Below are 18,782 nucleotides of genomic sequence, written 5' to 3' on the forward strand. Positions count from 1 at the left end.
ATTTAATTATCAACTCTGCACAGTAATATGTCTTCTTATTATCTTACGCATCCAGTAATTCATTATTTATAAAATGGTTTAATAAATTTGGAGAGATTTATTTAAAGGTGGATTTTACAAATGATTTTATCACATTGCTGTTACTGTTTAGAAGGCAATATAGACAAATTCACTGTGTACAACTTCTTCGGTCAAGAATTGATTGGGAATAATTGAACAGCTATAACAATAAGTTTACTTTAAATAAAAGACATTCTTTAGATCTTTTCAGCAACCAATTAAAACTCAACAAGGAGGTAAAAAAAACAATATACTGGAAAAAGAAAAAGGGCTTGTTTCATAAAAATTGGAAGACAAGATTCGTGAAATGCATAGCGACAGCCTTGTCATCAGGTACCATTAAACTACACCCTTTACACATGCTTGAAAAAAATTGGGTGTGCCGTTTTAAAGGAGTCCCAGTGCATTTAAAGCTCCCATTTGAGCTACAGGTTGTGTGAACACAGCAATCGCTTAACTAGACAAACACCCGAGATATCACTCCTATTCTCATGCTGAACGGTAAACAGAAAGATAGATTCAGACTTTTATAGTCTCTGGCATGACTCAGCTAGGGTTTAAACCAAAGACCTCACATAGTGGAAGTAAACGCTCTATTGCAAGGCGACCACGAATTATATTCTGCTTGTTTTGCTGAATGGTTAAGTGTTATAGTACCTCAGTGCAACTTCACATATCAAGTATTAAAAGTATAAAATAAAAATAGGCTCCATGGAAAAGAGAAAATATGACTTACAACTTCGTTACCATGAAATTTAGCAACTCTCCAACTCTCCCCTCGGCAACTACGTAATTACCCAACTTCACGACTCGAAATTTACCCATACTCATTGTGTATTATATTTTAGACAACAACGTTCCCGCCTGTAAATAGGTAAATTTTCCAAAGCTTACTTGTAATTTCTACTTTATTGAGCATTTAAAAATTCAATTTACAATAACAAAGCTTTTTTGTGCCCTTGGAGCACACCTTGGTGATGCCACAGTTTACTATGTGAGTCCTGCCATGTCTTGTGCTAGAAGAGCAACACCTTGGAGGATACATGACCAAAATAAAATCAAGTTTTAACACTATAATAAATTTTTGAAAATAACAAACTTTTTCACGAGGGTGCTCAAACACATGCAGATGGTAAACAAGAAACTGTGATGGAATTTCCCTTGCCCTGGGCTATTTTTCAAGGAAAAAGAAATGTTACCTAATGTTACTTTTATGCGAAGAAACAGTATGAAAAAGACCTCACTTCACTTCACCTAGCGCCAGCTTTTTTTGACTGCCAGGCAATTGTTAAAGCCAAAAGGGCTGACCACGAAAAACGTAAATATTTAAAAAGGTGAGCTAGCTAGCTATAATCCACCACTTTTTAAACCTAGCTAGCTAGTCACACACAAAAAAGTAAACAATAACAAACGTATTATTGTATTTCGCTTAAAAAATGGAGATGTCACATATTGCTGTAGCAAGATAGGCTAAAGCTACAAAGATAAGTTTAATGCAAGGCTTCTAGCATCCCTTGCCTCCCTCTCTGTGTTGTCTGTTCCTTTCCCTCAGCAGAATCACGAGTTGACTTTCATTTATGCAGCGGGCTACAATCTTGGAATCAAATTACGCTGACGAAGCAAAACAATGAGATGTCTAGCTAAAATAAATAAGTGAAAAACTTGTGTCGTGTGTTCGCGGGAAAGTTTAAAACACTTTGCGAAATGTAAACAAACGTCTGGTTCGATTTTTTTCTGGTTTGTTTTGTTTTATGTAAAACTTTTTCTGACTTCTTAAGACTTTCTTTAAAGTGATATATTTTTGTGTTATATTTTTATGCAATAGGATTTTGGCGGCAATTTTCAGTTTTTAATTTTCAGAGCTGCTAACTAGCTAACTTCTTCAGCCATAATTTATTAGACTTGATGTGACTTTGGGCCCCAAAAACTAGCACGTGAACTTACTTTCTGTGCAAATAGTCTTAGAACGATGCCATAATATCATCAAAAATATACAGTCGACGCTGGATATCGCGAACTATAAATAATGTATTTCGACTGCGAGAAATAACACTCTTCCAAACTTGACAAGACTGCTTCAACTTCGCAGCGAGCGTTTTTGCTGTGCTAGCGCTTTGCTAAAAAGTCATGACGATTTAGTCACTTTTATTGTGGTACCAATCCACGCCCTTAACACTCGCTGAAAAGATGAAAACAATTTCAAAAACTACATTTCGTTGACTTTCTAATAAGAAGGGTACTAGTCCGAAGCGAAATACCCGTATTTGTTTACGAAATTTTACGTTCTTGGAAAATGAGGAACGAAGGAGGAAAGAATATATGCTAACGTTTTTATCAAGAGATTTCACTTGGTAGCCATTTTTGAAATAAAGGGATTTCAAAAATCCGAAATTGAAGAACATGATTCCATCAACAATAAAAAAGCTGAAAACTTGCTAGACTTCAAAAGGCAGATTAAGAAATGGAAGCCTACAGAGTTTCCTTGCAGGTTATGCAAAGTTTATGCACAGAACTTAAGATTTGTAACTATTTTTGGAGATCATTTAGCTCGTTTATGCATGTGTAAATAGACCCAGTTAATACTGTGGCTGTATTTTTATATTTTACTATTTATTTTAATGTAATTGTATTTTTCATACTTTTCTTAACCGAATTGAAATAAAGTAATAATAAATAATAATAAACATTCGAAGTCTCTTTTATGCAGCAATCAAACTTTTTATAAAATTGAATGTTTTTGTTCGAACAATAAGTGAAAAGTTGGAGATAACGTCATAAAACGAGCTGAAGGGACTGGAAAAATAGTTTGACAAAGCGAAAGTTCCAGATAACGGAATTTGAGAAAGTAATTCTGCCTACAAGAGATTGCAATGACTGAAGGAACTGAAAAAAAGTGAGAAAAGACAACAAAAGTTCGAGATATCGAGAGTCGACTATATGTGTTCCATTGCAAGTTTTTGGTCTTTAAAAGTGAGTCGGTACGGTCAGGCAAAATTCTTTAGCTGAAAATTAAAAAAAAATCAACTCCTTATGAAGTTTCTAATTTTGCAAACCAGATTTTAAAGGTAACGCTAACCTTGGAGGAGGTCCAAGCGCTAACCAAACTAATGACCTAAATCATGTCCTGTGCAAGAGGGTGTAGTAACAAAACAAATAATACTGCTATTATCTCTATTTAGTTTTTTGTGGAGAATGATACTAATTCATCTCATTTAAATGAATTGGGTTGGTGGTGTCAGGTAAGTTCCTCACATTTTTTATAGAAAGTATATATAACAACTTGAGAAGTTAGAAAATTTTATTATTCTGCGTTACGACAAAAACACCGTAAATTCCGGGGCGTTATTTAATTGTTGGTTCATTTATTCGAGAAAGATGTGCTTACATTTAAAAAGCTAGTCTAACTTTCTTAATATTGTGTTCTTCAGAAGGAGTTAAGGTGCAACATTTCTTGTTGACTATCTTTTTGGAAAGATCAATTTGGCGTGTTTGTTGTTCAGTGACCAGCCAATGTTTTAATTATATTAATTGTATGAAACTTACATTACTCCAAAAAAGAGGAACTTTTGTTGGTCTAGTTTAGAACAAGATATGCCTGGAAAACTAATTGTTTTTTTTTAAACTATCAGTTTTTATTTTCTTTACCTCTTTCTTGTCAGTGCTTTGGTGTTTAAATGATTTAAGCCTCGTGTTTGGTTAAATAGATGTAACCTGTACAAAAATAAAAGATAAGTTGAAATTAAAACGAAGAACTATATATTATATTATATTATTATTATATTATATATTATTATTATTTTATATTATTATATAATATATATTATATATATTATATAAAATATTGAGGCAAAGCAGTTTTTCCGTCATTTTTCAATTATGGTCAAAAGCTTCACACGGTGAATGCTCCTCAGTCGGCAGGCTGCAAAGCTACTATTTTGCACGCACATTGGTACATACAGCGATTAAGACATGCTAGTCGCATTATCTAGCACGCTCGCATTGCGGAATAATCCACGGCGGAATCCACGAAGGCCTTAAAATTTGTGGAAAAGTTCCATGTTGATGTCAGCAACAGTTAGCACATTTCCAGAGATTAGACGTGAATCTAAAAATAAAAATGGCTGTGAACTATGAAAGAGCTGTCTTTTATTTTAACTAGAATTGTAGCTATATCAAATCATCGTTCCGTCCGTCTTCAGATATCAAAAGAGAGAAAAGAAAACCTTTTCAATTTATATAAAGGTTCCTCTTTGTTAAAAATAAAACAGACAGCTATGATATACTACCTTGTTAGGCCCTCATTTCATCATTTAAAGTTGTGACAAAAAATTAAAAAATGCACTGCGCTCGTAGTTGCTATATTAGATCTTTCCAAACTGCGTCTATCCAAGACGTGCTAACTAAAAGATCAAACTTTAAAAGGGGAGTTTATTCGAGAAAGTAAACCTATTATATAGAGGAGAAATTTAACTATACAATAGCGAATACATCCTATTTTCTTTTTTAATTTCAAAAGAAAAACAAGATCCTGTGTTTATAGTTGACAGCTTTAAGTTTAAAAAGCGCGCTCACTGAGACATCTAAAAACGAGGTCTTACCAAAGCCATGTGGTATAAACCTTACGTTGGTTAATTTTTGTGTGCATTAATTTTTGGGGACTTTTCGCGAAAATTAATCAACGCGAAATTTTTTTAGTGTTGAAAAGACTAACGGCGAATGATTTATTTTTTGTTTCCTCTCCCTGTTAGTTATCATTCCTTTGCGGAAATTTACGCACGAGAAATTTTCAAGTCTACCCGAAAATGAAAGTTGCTTTGCTGTATTTATAGGAGTCGTTTACGGAAAAAGAATGACAAAAAGATTCAGCAGCAGTTCTTTGAGCAAAAAAGACAAGAAAAAAAATATGGTATTAAAAGAAAGTTTAGTCCCAAGAAAACAGAGGGGTTCAGTATCGGTCAAGATATGCTCTCTTTACAGACAGTACTAAAAGCACACGACTCAGACTTAAAAAAGAAAGGTACTATTTCCTTTATTTTTTGTGTCCCTTTTATATCAGCGTCCTTATCAAATATTCAAATAAGCATTACGCAATATCGATCGAGATTTGAAAAAGTGACCATTGAGTTGCACCCAACCGCTTTGCTCACTGAGCTATCGGTTCAATTTTGAGACGTCTTTGTAATTGCATTTCCGCTAATTACGAGATTGAGTTCAGTACTGGTTCGAGTCAATTAGAGCATAGTTTCACTTTCTCCAATTACGACTACCTACTAAGCTGTGTGTTTAGAACACTGCCTTTGGCCTATTTCGAACACAGGCAAAGTATGAATCTATATAATAATACGCCAGTTCTGTCTGTCTGTCACTTTTGGAAAGTGGATAAAATTTTTTTGATAAAGTCTATAAAACATCGCCTATAAGTTTGTTCTGTAAATTAGCAAACTTTGACGTTAGAGCAATATTGACGTCAAAGGATTAGTGAAGCCATTGCATTGCACTTTTAAAATTAAGGCTAAATAACTTGGAAACGGGTGGAAATAACAGACGTCATCTCCTGCGTGAGTAACTAGGGACTACCTGGGACCAATTTGGATAAGTTTCCCAAACCTGGGTCCCCGAATCCGTTTCGGAATAGACGGGTTGATGACGTCATCAAAAAACAAATCTTGATATATCTGCAACCGTTGGTCAAAAGTACATGATCCTATACATTTTCTTGATCAGCGTTTCAAGAGCTATAACATGAAGGCAACGGGTATACAAATTTCGAAAAAATAATTTTCTGTACTTTTATTAGGGACTTTGCTGACGTCAGCAAAATTTTTAAACCCGTAAATCTCATTAATCATTCATCAAAAGCACGTGATTACATACATTTTCTTGATCAGCGCTTTAAGGTCTACACAATAAAGGCAACGTAAAAACGGGGTTCTAATTTTTTTGCAGATGGGTTGCTGACGTTATCAAAATTCATATGACGCTTATTTTTTAATTTTATCCTGCTTCAGTGGATTTTCCACGGGCTTTATCGACTAGTCTCTTATAATAATACAGAGACTGTGTCTGTTGGTAACAGGCAAAGTGGATATCGTCATTTCCCTTTGATGTCGCCGAAAAACTTAAGTCTAATATGTTAAATTTTCTGACGTTACGGCGCGACGTCAATAATACTACTTTAACGTCAATATCCTATATTAAATTAATAAAGCCATTACAGTGCACCTAAAACTTAGAGGCCAAATAACTTGGAAACGAGGTGGTGACGTCAATGATTTTTCACCGCGTAGGTAACTAGGGAGCACCTAAGACCAATTTGGGTAATTTTCCAAAACCTGGTTCCCCCAATCCGTTTCGGAATGGACGGGTTGATGACGTCATCAAAAAACCTTTAAACCCCAATATCTCTGCAACCGTTTGTCCAAAAGTACATGATCCTATACATTTTCTTGATCATCGTTTCAAGGTCTATACGATGAAGGTAACAGGGATATAAATTTCTGAAAATTTTTTTTTTTGCGTTTTAACGGGCCATTGCTGACGTCAGCAAAATTTTTAAACCCTTTTATGTCCTTTGTCGTTCGTAGAAAAGATATGATCCTATATATTATTTTGATCAGCGTTTCAATCTCTACACGTTACAGGCAACGAATAAACTAAATTTCGCCAATTTGTTTTTGGATTTGCAATGCCGACGTCAGCAAACCAACTTTTTCAATGTCCTATTGCCTAAGTGGATTTTTCCACGGGTCTTTATCGACTAGTATTTATATAAAAGACTTAATGTGCTCATCCTTTTAACAAACACTTCCTTACTTTATTTAGGAGTTTACATTGAACCCAAAAAGCCACGTCACGTTGATTTGAACGGTAGTATGCACTCGCAAATTAATCACAACAAATCAATATTATCAACATCTCCTGTTGAAGCTGAATCACAAATTGATTTTCATCGTGCTGACGAAAACCACACCCAGGCCCCTTTTTATAGCCTTATTTATGAACACAGCAAGCCTACAGATGTCAGAAACCCTAAAAGACCGGGTGGATATTTCGTTGCTTCATCAACTCAGAAAGCAACACCCTGTCAAAATCATAGATTTCAACAAAGAAGTTTGAAGAACCCGATTACAGAATCTATTCCAGAAGAACGAAGCCCATCCAACAATTATTTCACTAAATCTTGCAATTCTGAAATTTCTACCGATGTTTTATTAAAAAAGAAACCGAGCTATTTTAATTTATACAATAAACCAGTGGAACAAACGTCTTCCTTATTTTCTAAAGATATTTTTCAAAGTAAAATTGATCAGTTGCAAGAGAAGTCAACTTCGAATTACTGCATAAGAAATTCCTTATTTCGTGGCGAAGTACCATCTCCGTTTTTGAAGAAGCTAGAAACAGAAAACAAGTTTAGTATGACCAAGAATAAAGATGTGTCTGTGTCCAAGTTATTAACCGAGGATGTCGAGGTTTGTGAAAGCTAAAAAATATATCAGCGAAAAAATAATACTGTTGATATGGGGTTAATAATTTTGTCACAAATTTTCACTTTGCCAAATGTTTTTTTAGCCCTAAACTTATTCAAATTAATTCTGGACGACATTGATTTTTTAAATTCCTTACATTTTTAGATATTCAATCCCTACAGTAAACCTGGTCCGCATTCAAAATCTTTTAAAAATACTAGTAGTACCAGTCATGCTGTAGATAATCAATCAGAGAATATGGTACTGTTGTTATTATCTTTCCTTCGTTCGTTCGTTCATTCGTTCGTTCATTCGTTCGTTCGTTCGTTCGTTCGTTCGTTCGTTCGTTCGTTCGTTCGTTCGTTCGTTCGTTCGTTCGTTCGTTCGTTCGTTCGTTCGTTCGTTCGTTCGTTCGTTCGTTCGTTCGTTCGTTCGTTCGTTCGTTCGTTCGTTCGTTCGTTCGTTTGTTCGTTTGTTCGTTCGTTGGTTCGTTCGTTATTCTTACTAAAACTACTGTGGAATTTGTCGTCATTTACTTCGTCGCTTAATCTTTCTTCACCTATCAACAGGTTTCGCCAGTAACTCAAGACATGTCACCAGCAGTTTGTGATATGTCACCCAGCATCTGTAATGTGTCAGCTACGATGCATGATGATGATTCATCACGTAGAGAGATTCCATCAATGGCATCTGAAATGTCGCCGATAGCAAGAAGAAAACTAAATAAGGTTCTAAGTTCTTTTTTCAACAAAAGGTTTTCACCTGAATTTCGAATGCTCTGCAGGCTTTTAAATGCGTCTTTTAGATGTAGTTTATTGTTAATTTTTATTCTTACCTATTCTTAGTTTTTTTGTTGATTTCTGTTAAAACACTTACATCTTTCTTCTCTTAGTTATTAGATGATGAAAGCAGTCATTCTGGCGGCAGTAGTGTGCATTCATCATCATCAAGTTTAAATTATTCTTGTAGTGAGCAGATCTTTATACGTTTTGTAGTTAGACTTTACGAAATGTTTGAGACATTTAAGAGGTTTGTTCGTAGGTTGTGACAAGCGTATTTTTGTATTTCTTGAGTAAATCTGGAAATAGTTGAGCTGGTAATGCAAGTCAATGGTAATGCAGTATGCAGCAAATCGACTTAACGGTTGGACCTAAGTTTTTACTATAGTTGATAACAATCTAGCAGTTAAAAAATATAAAAAATTTGATATCAACTCAGTAAGTTTGGATCTGAGTTTTCTATAAAAGTTATATCCCACACTTTAGTGTTAGTTATTTGCAGATCTATTTAAAGAAGCTTTCACCTCGCATTTTTCAGAAAAAAGGTTTGTAGACATATTGCAACATACTAGCAGTGTTTAACATTGGTGGTTGCAATTACGAGCTGCGACGGGATGGATATTTCACGGGCTAACGATTAGTATTACATGATATTTAGGCTATTTGTCTGTCGGTGCTTCAAGAAACAGCGAAAGTAGTGAATCAAAGGAAGAGAATCAAGCAGGTACTAACTGTCATGATAAATGCTCACCTGCGTTTACATTGGTGCTTTCCACCGTCGTTTCATTGACCTTTGCCTTCTTTAAATGATGGCTCTCTGATAGAATTGAGACGTTGATGCATAATCTCTATAATAATAGCCGTCGTCTGTCTGTCTCTGCGCGGACCCCCCCCCCCCCTGCTGAGTTAGAAAATCGTGCTACAGAAACACGAATATCAAATGCCATATATTTTATCCACTTTGTTGCCACGGGTAAATATAATGGACGGGCGAACCCGCGGATTTTTCCACGGGCAACGACTAGTCTATATTATAATGCCCGTATACGTCTGTCTGTCACGCAAAATGGTAGCTTAGCTGCGCAATAGCGAGAAGCACGCAAAGCGGTATAAAAAGGACGGGCGAGCCCGTGGATTTTCCACGGGCTAACGACTAGTCTATATTATAATACCCGTATACGTCTGTCCGTCTGTCTGTCACGCAAAATGGTAGCTTAGCTGCGCAAGTAACGAGACAGTATAAAAAGGGCTGGCGAACCGTGGATTTTTCCACGGGCTAACGACTAGTACATATGAATACAGGACTCGTGCTAAACAGGAAAAAACCCTGAAAATAAAATGTACGCCATAAAATAAATACTAGGTTGTTGGAGTACGTCAAATAATTGAAGTTGACTAAAACGTAATCCGCCATCTTGCTTATGCACAAAATTTTCTTCTTTTTTGATAAGAATGTATTCAACTTAGATACGATTTTTTAGATCCAACTGAAAAGAAGAAAAAACATGCAAACAGTGAACCTGACTTAATGAAACAAACGAATATCAACAAAGAGAGGAGTACCAATGAAGATGACAATGAAGACAATCACAACGCAAAACAAATTGAAAATGCTAAAAACGGTGGCAATAACATCATAAGAGACCAAAAGGAAATCACCGAGAAAGCGTGTCGGGAACAGAGTATCGCTGAAACACAGTGTCGGGAACAGAGTATGGTGGAAACAGAGTGTCGGGAACAGGATAACGCCCAGACCAATCACTCTAGCCATACCAATAGCAATCAAGATGTTAAAAACACCCCTCAAAAAAAGATTCCGACAAATAGTATGCCAGCATCACCTTGTGCAGATCCAGCTGGAAACGGAAATAAGACTTCGGGTGGTGATAATAACGAATACGTTTTGAAAGAGAACAAAAATGAAGTTTTTAATAGTGTTTCTTCTGCATCTCTCAGTAATGAAAATCATTCGTTGCATCAAGTCTCACCGAACCATGTCTCCACGATGGGTGAGTCAGTTGCGATTACCGATCCACAAGTACGAAGTAATGATGTCTTAACACCTCTGACACAAGAAGCTACGACATGCTTTACTCTTAATAACATAAAGAACGTTTTTTCACTCGAAAACTACATAAATAATCAACTACGTCTTTTAAAGGAAGAACACGGACTTATTGAAGAGAGACACAAAGTAGTTTTATCATATTTGCTGACATCAACAGGAACTGCTGGTGATGTTGGAAAAACTCAAGAATAAGCAGAATCGAGACACAATTTCTCTCTTGTGAAGTATCATAAGGCTGCTTCCCATTGACGATCTTAGCACAGCTCGAGCATGCGCATTAACATTTATCCCTGGCCGCAACTCTTGTATTTTGAGCAGCTTTGGCAGTTCAGACGAGTCAACTTTAAAATGTTCTATTTTAGCAACCAATAAAAACTCCATGAACGCTACCATCATTTAGTGTAATAGAGATTCAGCATTTTGAGCGTTACTTTTAAACTAGAAGTTGTGGCCAGGGAAACTTCAATGAATAGAAGCGTTAATAAAATCAATTCCGTTCTCGTAAAAATATTTTTATTTTAGGCATCTTTGCTTTGTGTTACAAAAAGATCATATTAACGTTTTCCTACGCATAGTTTTTCATGTTAAAATTCTTTCACAAATTTCAATGTCACTGCCTGAAAAATATTTAAGCTAAAAATATAAAAACCTGAAAGCCAGAGTTTTTTTTGCGAAAAACAACTTTCACGCATAAAAGAATGTGGAAAAAAATTCATTTTTAAATATTTAGAATGATATAATTTATCACTATTGTCTTTAATTTCGCGAGAAAATAAAGTTTTTTTATATTTACAATGTCAGAGAATTTAAACTTTTAAGAAAAAATTTTAAAATCACAACATTACAAAACTTATTGATCGCAACGTGTGATAACTTCTTTTTTCACTTTTTTGACACTTGTTTGAGCAACATTTTGAACTACCACAAGCTGCCACTTTTACCCAGCTCTGGGGCCAGCAAAAGGCTTAACAGAGATACTCTTGGTAACACTTATGGACATCATTAAATTCAAGAAACCACCCATATCAGTTTATTAACATGACCAATATTTAACAAAAATAGAATACCCATCAACTCCCTCTTATTAAGGCGAATCTCCACTAGACGATTTTTATTACGATTTCGGAAAAGCGAATAGTGGAGAAGCACGCACTCAACGTAATTTCTAAACGATTTTTTTATATTCAGGATAACATGCGTTACTTTTTTTTAATTTCAAAGACTTCTACTATATTATCAATATTCTTTTACAATTATTATTAATATTTATTTGATTTGATTTGTTTTAAGAAGTTGCTAAACTATCTCGGATAACACAACACGGCCATGCTCTTCGGATGCTATCTTCGAATTATTGTTAAAGCATTTTGAATATTGTTTTTCTGCTTTTCGATCAATTAAAAACGTGACGTTTGCTTATCGCTTGACGAAAAATTGGAAACCATTTCTACTTTTCGTCAGCCAACAATTTTCGGTGTAGCTATGACAGTTTCTTCTCTTTGCGCGTGTGTCGTCACGAAATATTTGACCATTGTCGTAAAAATCGTAAAATCATCTATAGTGGAGATTCGCCTTTAGGCTCCTTCTCCAATTATACAGATAATTTGGGAGAATTAATAAAATGTTTATATTCCAAAAAAACTTTTCACAAATGTGAAAAGAAACCTCTACATGTAACACAATATTCAACATTGAACATCAGGTTAAGACAATGTACATTTTGGTGGTCGAAATTCTAAATCGCAAAAAAAACTTCCCGCCGATTGGTTATTTATAAATATCTGATCTTGTGATTGGTTTACGCGCAGCTCATTACAAAGTTGGTAACAATATATTGTATTTGTTATTTCGTGTAAATATAAAATCTTTGTGTGTCCGTGCCACGACATTTTTCGCGCACAATCGACACAATAAAAATATTATTCATATAGAGATAAATATAAATGATTATAATAAATATAAGTTACGTTTTCTAAAAAATTAGCTTTCATCTTTGTGTAAATTAGAGAAACCTTGGATTCCTCCAAGGAGAAAGCAAGTCAAAGATTGTGGCCTCGATCACTTCACTCCGATGAAGCCCTCAACCCGAAAACATACATAATATATTTTTAACCTGTGATTTTTTCACACAAATTTTTCCATGTTGAGGATTTTTATCTCTGTTATAATGCTGACCATCTTGAAGACCATCTAATAAAAACACTTCAGCTTCGTAATTGGTTGGATATTGGTATACGGAAAAATTTTTATGTTTGAGTCAATTTTTTCGCATTTGCTGATAAAGATGTCAAAAATTAAAGGTGGTATATAATATAAATTAGATAATGTTGTAATTTGGACGACTGAACAGCCACCATTTGCTGAATAAACGCCCTTTGCAGAAAAACCGTTTTTTCACAAACTTGTATTTAAATTATGACTATTAGTCAAACAAACTTATGCGTTGCGCAATCGTGCTTCATTTTCTCCTTCGCAGATGTTAAGAGCAAAATGCTGGTGGAGGAGGGTGTGTTTACTGAGACTTCTGACTTGTTGATTGAAACTAAATGCGTGTTAGAAAGTTGTATTCAAAAAAGGGAAGACGTGTGCATCTATAATATATGCTCGTCTCACGTCTGTCTGTCTATCTGTAAGTCAAAGTAGCGCGAGTTTCTTGGGGGATATAATGGTACAAAACTTCTGGGGAAGGTTACTCTCAGTATTAACCCGACCAGACCTTAAATGTAACGATGTAACTTTAAAACTCACCACGGTAGCCACTTTTTATTATTATTATATAGCTCTTTCTACTTCTTTTTTCTTTCTTTCTTTATATTTTTTGCATTTTTAGATTTAGCTTTCTTAAAAAGTTATTAGTTTTTTTACAAGCTTAGCTGGATCTTTTTCGCCTTATCCGTCTGTGTAAGAATATTAAAATTTACAAATTTGAAGTTTTTAGCTGCTTTAGGAGACCAGAGGTACTCTAGTTTTATGTTTTCGAATTTTCCAAGCTAACATTTCATTACGCTTGCGAATTAATTTTTAAAAAGATATTCATTACACGAAGTTGCACGAGTCCTTTTAAGAGTTGCATTATTAATCTTGGATTACCACAACTGTATAAATAAATAAATAAAGTTTCCTAAATAAAAAAAATATGAAATAAAGTTTCAGGGGGTCACTATTTTTGAAAGTGTGACAAATATACACGATTGTTATAAGAATAACTTTATAAAAGGATTGAAAATGAACATGATATTTATAGCTCCATTAGCAACATATACAAAAAAAACATTAGTTGAGAATCTAAAGTTGTTTTCTTACTATTAAAAACAAAGTAAGGGACCATTCAATAATTACGTAACACTCAAATTCGCCATTTTTTACCACCCCACCTCCACCCCTTGTATTACATCAAAATATACAAAGATGATCATATGAGCTACTGCGCATGTGTACAAAGCTAACGCGCATGTGCAGTCTGCACAATCTTGATTTGAAAAAATTCCGTGTGAATACGAAATAATTCATTGTTATAACGTGATTTCTGATAAATATTGATTTGATTTCATGTAATTCCTACCAAGTAAGTAAGACCCCCCGCAGTGATACGACTACCCTTAAAGCTTTTAAAGCGATTTCCATCTCTGTTCGTTATATTCAATAAAATAAAACCGAAGAATAAAGTCATTTTTGTCGTGTTTTTTGTCTTCAAGCTAGTCATATATAAGTTTTGCTTACATAAGATCTGCATAGGATAAGTCACCCCCTTGTGTGTCTTACTCAACAGACTCATAATGGGGTGTGAGTATTCATTAAACCAACGCACCTGGTGGGAAATTTTAAAATAACTCTTTCATTAAAATGACCCATTCATTACCCAATTCACGGGAAGGTTATTGAAGCAGTTAAATAACATTGAAAATAGAAGAATTATCCAGACCATAATCTGATTAGTCTTTTTTGAACCGACTGTTCTGTGGGCTAGTTTGTTTTAAAGTGTTAAAGGGGAAGTAACAGAAAGATGAAGAGAGCTTTTGTTGTTTTTTTTCAGTTGGTTATTTTCAACGTTCGTCCATCATCTACAGGTAGGTGCATCTCATCTATCCTGTTTCTGCTCATTAATTATATTTGCTGAATTGGACAACTACATATTTTATCTGACAAAAAATTACAGTTTTTTCTTCGTTTACACATCATGTCTGGGATAAGGATAAGGTTAATGCTGCCATAGAAACATTAAGAACTTTATCCCCTTTTAGCAGCAACGGTAATGACATGCGCTCTTTATTACAGCGTTTAGAATCCTTTTTAAATGAAAACAGAATATCTGGTAAAAAGCAAAGTAGCATTTTGAATTTTTTTAAAGGATTAAATACATATAGCATGAGAATAGTAATAATTAATTCTTTTGATTAATAATCCATCCCTAACCAGATTTAAATATTTAAATGATTTTTCTAATGTGTGCGTGATATCCTCTCTCCACTATCTCGAATTTCGTTATCTCGACCTTTTTCACCAGTCCCGGGGAAGGTCGAGGTAACGAGCGTCGACTGTATTTGTGATGTCTTGGGACATTTTTAAAACGTGAAAAAAATTACTACCATCCAGCGATGTTGATCACCAGGAAAAAAAAGGTAGAAAAAACCTCTCTTAATCACTTTATGTTACACGTTTTGTTTGTTCATTTAAATTTTTTTTCGTTGAGCCTAGAATTAGAAATTTTCACTACATTTTGTAAAGATAAAAGCATCGTAAAAATAAAATAAAAAGTCGCCAAGAGAGACACAAAGTAGTTTTATCATATTTGCTGACATCAACAGGAACTGCTGGTGATGTTGGAAAAACTCAAGAATAAGCAGAATCGAGACACAATTTCTCTCTTGTGAAGTATCATAAGGCTGCTTCCCATTGACGATCTTAGCACAGCTCGAGCATGCGCATTAACATTTATCCCTGGCCGCAACTCTTGTATTTTGAGCAGCTTTGGCAGTTCAGACGAGTCAACTTTAAAATGTTCTATTTTAGCAACCAATAAAAACTCCATGAACGCTACCATCATTTAGTGTAATAGAGATTCAGCATTTTGAGCGTTACTTTTAAACTAGAAGTTGTGGCCAGGGAAACTTCAATGAATAGAAGCGTTAATAAAATCAATTCCGTTCTCGTAAAAATATTTTTATTTTAGGCATCTTTGCTTTGTGTTACAAAAAGATCATATTAACGTTTTCCTACGCATAGTTTTTCATGTTAAAATTCTTTCACAAATTTCAATGTCACTGCCTGAAAAATATTTAAGCTAAAAATATAAAAACCTGAAAGCCAGAGTTTTTTTTGCGAAAAACAACTTTCACGCATAAAAGAATGTGGAAAAAAATTCATTTTTAAATATTTAGAATGATATAATTTATCACTATTGTCTTTAATTTCGCGAGAAAATAAAGTTTTTTTATATTTACAATGTCAGAGAATTTAAACTTTTAAGAAAAAATTTTAAAATCACAACATTACAAAACTTATTGATCGCAACGTGTGATAACTTCTTTTTTCACTTTTTTGACACTTGTTTGAGCAACATTTTGAACTACCACAAGCTGCCACTTTTACCCAGCTCTGGGGCCAGCAAAAGGCTTAACAGAGATACTCTTGGTAACACTTATGGACATCATTAAATTCAAGAAACCACCCATATCAGTTTATTAACATGACCAATATTTAACAAAAATAGAATACCCATCAACTCCCTCTTATTAAGGCGAATCTCCACTAGACGATTTTTATTACGATTTCGGAAAAGCGAATAGTGGAGAAGCACGCACTCAACGTAATTTCTAAACGATTTTTTTATATTCAGGATAACATGCGTTACTTTTTTTTAATTTCAAAGACTTCTACTATATTATCAATATTCTTTTACAATTATTATTAATATTTATTTGATTTGATTTGTTTTAAGAAGTTGCTAAACTATCTCGGATAACACAACACGGCCATGCTCTTCGGATGCTATCTTCGAATTATTGTTAAAGCATTTTGAATATTGTTTTTCTGCTTTTCGATCAATTAAAAACGTGACGTTTGCTTATCGCTTGACGAAAAATTGGAAACCATTTCTACTTTTCGTCAGCCAACAATTTTCGGTGTAGCTATGACAGTTTCTTCTCTTTGCGCGTGTGTCGTCACGAAATATTTGACCATTGTCGTAAAAATCGTAAAATCATCTATAGTGGAGATTCGCCTTTAGGCTCCTTCTCCAATTATACAGATAATTTGGGAGAATTAATAAAATGTTTATATTCCAAAAAAACTTTTCACAAATGTGAAAAGAAACCTCTACATGTAACACAATATTCAACATTGAACATCAGGTTAAGACAATGTACATTTTGGTGGTCGAAATTCTAAATCGCAAAAAAAACTTCCCGCCGATTGGTTATTTATAAATATCTGATCTTGTGATTGGTTTACGCGCAGCTCATTACAAAGTTGGTAACAATATATTGTATTTGTTATTTCGTGTAAATATAAAATCTTTGTGTGTCCGTGCCACGACATTTTTCGCGCACAATCGACACAATAAAAATATTATTCATATAGAGATAAATATAAATGATTATAATAAATATAAGTTACGTTTTCTAAAAAATTAGCTTTCATCTTTGTGTAAATTAGAGAAACCTTGGATTCCTCCAAGGAGAAAGCAAGTCAAAGATTGTGGCCTCGATCACTTCACTCCGATGAAGCCCTCAACCCGAAAACATACATAATATATTTTTAACCTGTGATTTTTTCACACAAATTTTTCCATGTTGAGGATTTTTATCTCTGTTATAATGCTGACCATCTTGAAGACCATCTAATAAAAACACTTCAGCTTCGTAATTGGTTGGATATTGGTATACGGAAAAATTTTTATGTTTGAGTCAATTTTTTCGCATTTGCTGATAAAGATGTCAAAAATTAAAGGTGGTATATAATATAAATTAGATAATGTTGTAATTTGGACGACTGAACAGCCACCATTTGCTGAATAAACGCCCTTTGCAGAAAAACCGTTTTTTCACAAACTTGTATTTAAATTATGACTATTAGTCAAACAAACTTATGCGTTGCGCAATCGTGCTTCATTTTCTCCTTCGCAGATGTTAAGAGCAAAATGCTGGTGGAGGAGGGTGTGTTTACTGAGACTTCTGACTTGTTGATTGAAACTAAATGCGTGTTAGAAAGTTGTATTCAAAAAAGGGAAGACGTGTGCATCTATAATATATGCTCGTCTCACGTCTGTCTGTCTATCTGTAAGTCAAAGTAGCGCGAGTTTCTTGGGGGATATAATGGTACAAAACTTCTGGGGAAGGTTACTCTCAGTATTAACCCGACCAGACCTTAAATGTAACGATGTAACTTTAAAACTCACCACGGTAGCCACTTTTTATTATTATTATATAGCTCTTTCTACTTCTTTTTTCTTTCTTTCTTTATATTTTTTGCATTTTTAGATTTAGCTTTCTTAAAAAGTTATTAGTTTTTTTACAAGCTTAGCTGGATCTTTTTCGCCTTATCCGTCTGTGTAAGAATATTAAAATTTACAAATTTGAAGTTTTTAGCTGCTTTAGGAGACCAGAGGTACTCTAGTTTTATGTTTTCGAATTTTCCAAGCTAACATTTCATTACGCTTGCGAATTAATTTTTAAAAAGATATTCATTACACGAAGTTGCACGAGTCCTTTTAAGAGTTGCATTATTAATCTTGGATTACCACAACTGTATAAATAAATAAATAAAGTTTCCTAAATAAAAAAAATATGAAATAAAGTTTCAGGGGGTCACTATTTTTGAAAGTGTGACAAATATACACGATTGTTATAAGAATAACTTTATAAAAGGATTGAAAATGAACATGATATTTATAGCTCCATTAGCAACATATACAAAAAAAACATTAGTTGAGAATCTAAAGTTGTTTTCTTACTATTAAAAACAAAGTAAGGGACCATTCAATAATTACGTAACACTCAAATTCGCCATTTTTTACCACCCCACCTCCACCCCTTGTATTACATCAAAATATACAAAGATGATCATATGAGCTACTGCGCATGTGTACAAAGCTAACGCGCATGTGCAGTCTGCACAATCTTGATTTGAAAAAATTCCGTGTGAATACGAAATAATTCATTGTTATAACGTGATTTCTGATAAATATTGATTTGATTTCATGTAATTCCTACCAAGTAAGTAAGACCCCCCGCAGTGATACGACTACCCTTAAAGCTTTTAAAGCGATTTCCATCTCTGTTCGTTATATTCAATAAAATAAAACCGAAGAATAAAGTCATTTTTGTCGTGTTTTTTGTCTTCAAGCTAGTCATATATAAGTTTTGCTTACATAAGATCTGCATAGGATAAGTCACCCCCTTGTGTGTCTTA

At 34.2% G+C, this 18,782-nt stretch overlaps 1 protein-coding gene across 1 annotated transcript; it reads left to right on the forward strand.

Annotated features, from left to right (window-relative positions):
• Positions 1–1,741: 1,741 nt before the first annotated feature.
• Positions 1,742–11,530, forward strand: LOC130625850 (uncharacterized protein C12orf40-like). Its single transcript, XM_057440964.1, has 9 exons — positions 1,742–1,797; positions 3,240–3,299; positions 4,890–5,077; positions 6,883–7,529; positions 7,692–7,787; positions 8,096–8,254; positions 8,419–8,494; positions 8,964–9,029; positions 9,787–11,530. The coding sequence occupies exons 2-9, from the start codon at positions 3,277–3,279 to the stop codon at positions 10,563–10,565; spliced, it is 2,034 nt and encodes a 677-aa protein (XP_057296947.1). The 5' UTR covers positions 1,742–1,797; positions 3,240–3,276; the 3' UTR covers positions 10,566–11,530.
• The last annotated feature ends 7,252 nt before the right edge of the window (positions 11,531–18,782 follow it).

This window comes from Hydractinia symbiolongicarpus, chromosome 14 (assembly GCF_029227915.1).
Source record: "Hydractinia symbiolongicarpus strain clone_291-10 chromosome 14, HSymV2.1, whole genome shotgun sequence".
Classification (NCBI taxonomy): Eukaryota; Metazoa; Cnidaria; class Hydrozoa; order Anthoathecata; family Hydractiniidae; genus Hydractinia; species Hydractinia symbiolongicarpus.